The sequence below is a fragment of the Megascapheus bottae genome, chromosome 3 (genome assembly GCF_031878675.1).
Source record: "Megascapheus bottae isolate mThoBot1 chromosome 3, mThoBot2.hap1, whole genome shotgun sequence".
NCBI lineage: Eukaryota > Metazoa > Chordata > Mammalia > Rodentia > Geomyidae > Megascapheus > Megascapheus bottae.
In genome coordinates, this window is record NC_143511.1 from 34,911,850 (window position 1) to 34,919,666 (window position 7,817).

At 47.9% G+C, this 7,817-nt stretch overlaps 1 protein-coding gene across 2 annotated transcripts in view; it reads left to right on the forward strand.

The window, feature by feature from the left end:
• Positions 1 to 7,083, forward strand: part of LOC150065284 (semaphorin-4D) — a 91,103-nt gene extending 84,020 nt beyond the window's left edge. Inside the window, exons 18-21 of one of the 2 annotated variants that reach the window (XM_090329867.1) lie at positions 63 to 269; positions 3,469 to 3,678; positions 5,527 to 5,624; positions 6,195 to 7,083. In XM_090329867.1, the coding sequence (XP_090185993.1) occupies positions 63 to 269; positions 3,469 to 3,678; positions 5,527 to 5,624; positions 6,195 to 6,221 (542 nt within the window). In that variant the 3' untranslated portion in view covers positions 6,222 to 7,083. Of the gene's footprint in view, positions 1 to 62; positions 270 to 3,468; positions 3,679 to 5,526; positions 5,625 to 6,194 lie in introns of those variants that run through there. The other variant, XR_016534937.1, reaches the window with a different exon arrangement.
• Positions 7,084 to 7,817: the final 734 nt, after the last annotated feature.

A 7,817-nucleotide genomic window follows, 5' to 3' on the forward strand; every position in this document is an offset into this window, starting at 1 on the left:
AGATCTGTTCCTGCCTACCTTCTTCCTTAGTGCCCTTTTCTTTTCTGTCCTCTGTCTCGCAGCCTCATCTCCTAAGCCCTTTCCTCCTCCTGGTTCCTCATCCCTGTCCTGTTTGGGCCCCAACTCGTCTTCTCCCCGCAGCCCCTGGCCAGCCTTGGGCCCAGGGCCTCACAGCAGCACACAGCTCGCCTTGCTGCCACCCTTCCTGGGTGACCAAGCACAGCAGGTGCAGGCGCTGGGAACCTTCCATCTCTTCTGCCAGGCTGTAGGTGAGTCTCACCCTGTCTGTCACTGTCTCCCCATTGGCCACCACTGAAATCACATTGGCACATGAGGAGGGCCTTTCTGTGTCCACTCCGTCTTCTAGTTCCTTCTGCCTTCAGGGCTGTACTTCTGGGGCCAAGTTGTTTCTTACTTCACAGCAATTTTTCCAGAGATGAAGTGTAAACAGCCATCACAAAGCTCTTCCTATAGAACGCAGAGATCAACCACAAAGGTCCAGGTATGGCCTGGAATTTTGTAGTCAGAGACTCCAACCAAGACTCCCCCATCACAGCTACTCAGCTCAGCCATCGTGCTGTAATGTGGTCATGGATGATGTGTGATGGTGAGCAGAGGCGGACAGAAGCCATCCTGAGCCAGATTAAGTACAAAAGCCAGTTTTCCAACCTTGACATGGAAGGTTGCTCCCATTTCTCCAATAAGACCGAATCTTCACTTCCCTGACTGCTTCCTGCCTCCGTGGCTCTGCTGGTAACCTTTATTGTGGGAGTATCCACCTCTAGAGAAGGTTGGTCAGTCATCAGCTGGTCTGCCAGCCTCTTCTCCCCTCGAGTCCACCTGGAGGGGAGTGCTGTGTTCTGTGTGAGTTGGTTGCTGTGGCGTGCAGTGCAGGTAGGTGAGCAGTGTAGGTCAACAGTTTACGGAACCCAGGGCATGGATCATCTTGTGACTTCAGGGTCAACCCCAGCTTGGCCATTGGAAGGGCAGGTCTTACCATTGTTCCTAACCCCCCTTGTGGCCTAGTGCAAGGCAGGGTGGGCAGAGTGAGGGACTACCATTCCTCAGGCCTCTGCTCAAAACATTGGAGACCAGCCTGAGGGCTGGCCACAGTGCAGCTCACTGCCTGCCTCCTGTGCACATCTTCCCTGACACAGGAAGGACGAGAGCCGTGGAGTGCAGTCTTGGCCATGTGAATGTTTTGGGGACATCTTGAGGAAGGGAACTTCAGATCCACTTTACTGCAGTAAAGCCTTGCTCTACTGTTAGGTCGTGGAGAGGGAAATGACACACTTAGACATGGTGCCAGTCCCTTCAAGGTAGCCATTGCAGCTGCATAGAAATAGGGTTTAGTTCTATACTTACATCAGCCCCACCCAGTGTGAGAAGAACAAAATAAGATAAAGTTTGAGGTAACAGCTCATCCTGCCCAGAACCCAGAGCATGACATGGCTTCTGGGGTATCACATGCGATCTGAGGCTACAATATAAGCACATTTCTAGTAAATAAGGCTCTTAACATGGCCCTGCCCTGAGCGTCTCTGAGCAGGCCTGAGTGAAATGGTCAGGATGAACATAGATAGATGAGAACCCCAAGCCTACAGGCGCTTTACGAGCTTTCCTCATAGCTGAGAGCAGACACTTTCCAGAAGCAAAGAGCCCCAGCCTTGAGCATGGGAGGACTGCAGACCAAGTAGGACTGACCTTGGGATTGACATTCCTAGCTAGAAGACAGTGGGCTTCCTTTGAGGGCTAGGCCCTTGGTGCCAGGAGAGCCAGGAGAGGTTCAGGTGAGTGGTTACTCTGTCACAGTACCACCTGCCCAACATCCCACTGCCAGATGAGGAGACTGTGGGCAGCTCCCTTGCTGGGACATCCTTCTAGCAACATTGGATCTGTCCAGCAGGGCCCTAATGGGGAGATGGGAGAATGAAACCCACTAAGCTCAGGACACAGGCCATGCGCAGCAAAGAGGTGGTAGATTTGGATTGGTAGCCACTGTGGGTGTCCACTGATGACACAGCACAGACGGTCAGATGGTGATAGACCTGAAGAAAGGTTTTTGTTTTGTACCCAATCCTGGAACTTGAACTTGGGGTCTGGGTACTGTCCCTGAACATTTTTTTTTTTTTTTGCTCAAAGGCTAGATTTCTTCACCATTTGAGCCACAGCTCCATTTCCATTTTTTGTTTTGTTTTTAATGATTAATTAGAGATTAGAGTCTTACAGACTTTTCTGTCTGGGCTGGCTTTGAACTATCATCCTCAGATCTCAGTCTCGAGTAGCTAGGATTACAGGCTTGTGCCACTGGTGACCAGCATACAGATTGGTTTTAACTCATTTCCCTCTCTCTTCAATCTCCTCTGCATTCAAAAGGAGTTGGATAGCTTAAAAAGAAGGAATGCAATGTAAGTACTTTAAAAAGTCTAGTAGTGATGCCCATTATTTGACCAATATGCCCTGTGTTTAAGATCATCCTCATTACACTAGAATTTGCAGCTAGTATTTTCTAGGTTATTCCTGTCCACACCCAAAAGTGTACATTTCCAACTTGATCTACCAAGAGTCTTTGTCCAATGGTTTGGTCATGAGAACTTTCCAGAGTTTCCTGTCCTCACCATTGTAGGAGCTGGTGGATGGAAAAAAAGAGATTAAGCTTCTTCTAGAAATGATATTTGCATTTGATGTTACAAAAACTCATTCTTTGAGTTTTTGATACTGCCAGAGTTTCACTTTAAGAAACTAACTGCCCATCAGCTGGGGAATGGCTAAGAAAACATGGTATCATGAAGACATCAAGCAGTTCCAAAGAAGAGAACACTTGCCAGTCTCTGATATCAGCATTTTCACACCCATGGATCAGTCAACCAGGGATCAGAGATACTCAGAAAAACAGAAAAATTGACGTGGTTGGTACTGAATGTGTTAAAACATTTTTCTTATAACTATCCCTAAGCAGTGTAGTATATCAACTATTTTATAGTATTAGTGTTAGAGTATACAGTGGATATATGTAGATTACATACTATATCATTTTGAGTACTTGTAGATTTTAGTGTCTTAGAGCTAATCATTACAGACACTGAGGGAAGACTATACTCTCCAGTTGATGGACATGAAGATAAATACGTACACATATATGTGTAGGTACACATTCAGATATAGATAGAAATTCTGTAGACTGGGACTATAATGTGTATATATGGCATGCTTTGACTGGAGACATGAGGTTCGAGGGCAAGAAGTCAGGAGGAAGTGAAGGTCCCAGGAATCTTTAGCCCTTACCTACTCTCTGTTGGGTGGAGGTCCTCCAGACAAAGCCCAGGGGTTGCACTGGAAATGGCTCCATGTCACTTGTATACCAGCTGAGGTAGAACCCTTCATCCAGGGAGGGCCCTTCCCCTGCCAGGCAGTTCCTCTGAGTCTTCACCTTAAGATCGTGGATGGAGATGGTCCATGTGCCTGCAGGTCCTGGAAACATCCACCTCACCTGGGAGAAGAACAGACGTGTCCTGGACACATGTGTGCCCGTGCAGGCCCATGTCCTGCCCGATGGCAGGACCCAGCTGCTCAGCTGGCTGCGGGACAGCATCCAGGAGAGTACTGAGTACCGCTGCTCTGTCCTCTCCTCGGCCGGGAACCAGTCCTCCCGAGTGCAAGTGTCTGTGCTAAGACGTGGTAAGTGATGGCCACACTCCTGCAAGCCTGCAGGAGGAGAGTTTTCGTGCTTCTCTAAAAGTATGCTTACATGGAGCACTTCAGATCTGAGATTAACCTACTGACTTTCTATCAAGAAATAGGAACATTTATTTTCATTCTGCACCCCCAGTGTGTGCGGCATACCCAGACATGCCATGCACATGGCTTTACACATATGCATATCTTGTGTGTAAATACGCAGGCATGTGCCAAACCAATATCTGCCTACATAGACACTACGTCAACCTCTACATGCAATGTTTGCAAACATGCATATGCCACACAAAATGCACACTTGTACATACAAATGCCTGCATACAATGCTTGTGTGCATACTTGCACGTATACCACATACATGCAGATAAAGCACACATTATGCAGATAAGGCACACAGATTTATGCATATGTCCCATATGCTGATACACACTGCATGAGTACTTGTATGCATGCCACAGTGTTGCATATGCCAAAAACAACCATCCTTGCATGTATACCACATACAACCTACACATACCACACGATGCATGCATATATGTACACACATGGCACTTACATGTCTTTGCCTGGTGCATACCTGTGTATATAAACACAATTATATGCAAAGCCTATACTTGCATACTTACATTACATGCCTGCAGAAGATACTCACATATGTTCCTGTACATACTCCACATATACACACATACCAGACATGTACCTCAACCTTGCATGCACGCATTGCTGCCTATATACTCATGTATAAATCCATATCACACACCACCACTCGCATGCATAGCAACTTACTGCCAGTCTCTCACCTTCCAAGACAGGAATGTGTGTTAATGTTACTAGGACATCTGAGCCCTTTGGCCTAGTTGGATTTGCTTACTTGTGCTGTTACCCACATGGTTTCTCACTAAGCTTATTTCTACTTGCTTAGTTCTCAGTTACCAGGAATTCGACCAGCTTTAATTCTGCAACTAGACAACTGACTTGATTATTTTTTTTTAATTTTTATTTTTTGTTGTTGGGGTAATGTATAGAGGGTTACAATTACATTCACCAGGTTCACTTGACTATTGTCAACACAGCAGTGTCCTTGGCCTCCCTGGAACCTGCAGGCCAGCTGCTGAACCGGGAGTGAGGTGTTGCTGTAGGCTTGCCTTTCACCTGGAGGCTGCTGATGGTTTTCCTGTGGATTACCTGGTTTCCCAGATGTGTTTTCTTCAATTTGCTGTTTTGTGGGAATGTATCTTCTAGCACACCTCAGCAAAGGTTCCAGGAAATGGGGCTCGGAATGTGGCTTAGCAGCAGAGTGCTTGCCTAGCATGCTTGAAGCCCTAGGTTCAATTCCTCAGTACCACATTACCCAAAAAAATCCAGAAGTGGCATTGTGGCTCAGGTGGTAGAGTGCTATCCTTGAGCAAAAGAAACTCAGGGACAGTACCCAGGCCCTGAGTTCAAGCCCAGGTAGATACAGGGAAGTGATGTTTTGAACCTATGTATCTTTCCATGTGACAGTTTAGTATATGGATTAGGTATGCAAATTAGACTGGCAGTCACTTCCATTCAGTTGTATGAGGCTTTGCTCCCCTTATTCTGGGGCTCGGTACTTCACCTGTGGCCTGATCTTCTCTGACAGCTTTGTGATCTCGCATTTTCTTTTTTCTTTTAATTTGTTGTTGTTGTTTTTCACTCCACCTAGTCAGGGTCCAACCCAGTGAGGCAGGCCACGGGGGCAGGCCAGAGCCGAGGCTCACTCATCCTGTGCAACCTCAGTGGACCTCAGGCATCATCAATGCCACAGAATCCTCCAGAGCTGTGACCTTGGCCTTGCTTGTCTTCCAGAGGCAGCCCAACAGGAAAAATGGAGCAGAGAGCTTGCAACCTGGCGGGCTGTAGTCGGAGAGCACGATCGATTGATGCAGGGCTGGAAGAAAGCATGGGTTTGTATTTGGCCATCCCAGAGATACCTTATACTGGCCCCGCATTGGGCCCCTGGCTTCCTCTCAGCCTGCAGAGCAGTTCTGTTTTTGAATCATGCCATCCTGGGGGGATCCTGGATCAAGTGATCAAGGAATGCCTGAGGCAGGTTTAGAGGCATGCACAGTCACTTTGCAAACCACCACTTGGAGATAAGCAGGAAATCTGCAAAGGTGGGACTCCCTCTTGGTGGCTCTTGGCTGGGTGCAGATGGAAAACAAGGAGAAATAGCATCTTGGGTCCATCTCTTATGGGGTCAGTCACCAGCTCCAAACCCACAGAAGTCAGCAGTGACTCAGTCAAGACTTCTCAATATGGAGGACCAAGAGGTAGGACTCATGGCTGCTTCTTGGCCTTCCTGTCCTCGGAGAAAACCTGTCCCAAATGCTTCCTTCCTGAAGACTCCAATTGAGTTGTCCCATACAAGGAGATGTTCAGCTTCATTACATCCCAGACATCTATGGGAGAAATGAGGCTGAGCAGGAAAAGTCCATGTGTTCTCCCAGATTTCAAACACCTTCTTGTTCTTTCAGGAAAGCTGCAGCAAGGATACCTTCTAGGTACCAGGAGACGGCTGCCAGCGCAGATCCTGAGTGGATCCTAGTTGCTGGCCATGGACTCCCACTCCTGCAGAAAGCCCACTAACCAAAGCAGCAAGCTGTTCTGCTCTGGCTTGACTGCACAACTGTCAGGCCATTGTCTGACTGGCTCCTCCGAGTGGCTGGGCAACAGACACACTGAACCCCAACCGAGCCTGCGAGTGTAACCAGGACCTTTGGAAAAGTAGGTGCTAGTGTAGGACAGGAGGGTGTTTCTGGCAGGCACAGGTGATCAGGTGTGAGGAGGCTGCAAACCAAAGCAAGTGTCCTGTGAGAACAGCGGAGTGAAGGCTCCTCCGCCCCAAGCGGCCATCCCTACCAAATTCCAAGACTTCATTTTACATTCGTACGTTCGTTTCTCCCCAGGACAGGAAGCAGGGCTAAAGGTTGCCAACTCCCCACCTGATTTCCCAGATACAAGTCCAGCCCACTGCTCTGCCCACCTAAAGTGCTAGTTGTGTCACCCCAGCTGCAGTCCTAGGCCAGGAAAAGTGACTCCAGTTGAAGTCCTTTGCACCTTATACCCTGAGTGAGGACAAGGGCCAGTCTGAGTGTGTATGTGGGGCAGGGGTTCTGCAAAGTCTGCGTGTCCTCTTCACTAATCTCAGCACAACTGACTGTGAGTGTTTTTAAAGTGCCACATGCTCTTCCTGCCTGTGTTTCCCCCTCAGTTTTCTCTCCTTCAGCAACAGGACATCAGGCACTAGAAGCAGAAAAGCCAAACAGCTCAATTATGCAAATTTATGGTGCCACGTTAAACTTTTCTGACAGTGTGTAAATGGTGAGAGTTTTCTTATACTTGCTTCTGTGTCTTTAATGATTAAAGCTGTTTACTGAAGACTCTTGTCATTGTGTGTGAACTTGTGAAGGCTTGGCCCCGAAAGCTGTCTGGTCTTTAATCTTAGAGACATGTCTGTTCTTGACTGTGAAGTGAGTTTTCACAGGTATCATGAAACCAAAACTTCTGTTACAAACAAAGTGACACAGGGAGATGCTGAATGTCCCTTCAGTTATGCAACTATACCCAACTCCACTTCCCTTCTTTCTGGGGCAGGGGGAGTCCCAGTCACTTTCTGGATCCAGCATGAAAGACCATCCTCCATCTGTGTTCCAGCACACTGGTGCACCGTGTTGCCCACATAGCACAGAAAAGGCCAGATGTACCCAGCCTGCTCACCCAGCCAAGCTGCCATCGTCAGCTCAACCATCTTGTGGCACTAATCCCTGGGGACAAGGAAGAGCACACAGGTGATGTTCCCTGACTGCTAAAGAGGTGTCAGTCCTTTGGGTACAGCTGGTACCACTCTAACTGCAGTACAATGGGACAAATGTCACACGGTCACATCCTAGTGGCCCTACTCAGATTTTCCATACTAGGATTTCTGGGGGAGTCTCCTTTGCCACCCCCAGCCAGCATCCAGGCAGAACCCTCAAGCTTCCTCATCTCTGCAACCTCGTAAGCAATTTCTAATGCATTCTTCTCGCTAGCAATGATTCTAAATGTATTATCTTTTGGATGGGATCCCAACTAATGTAGGAAGATATGTGTTATCCATA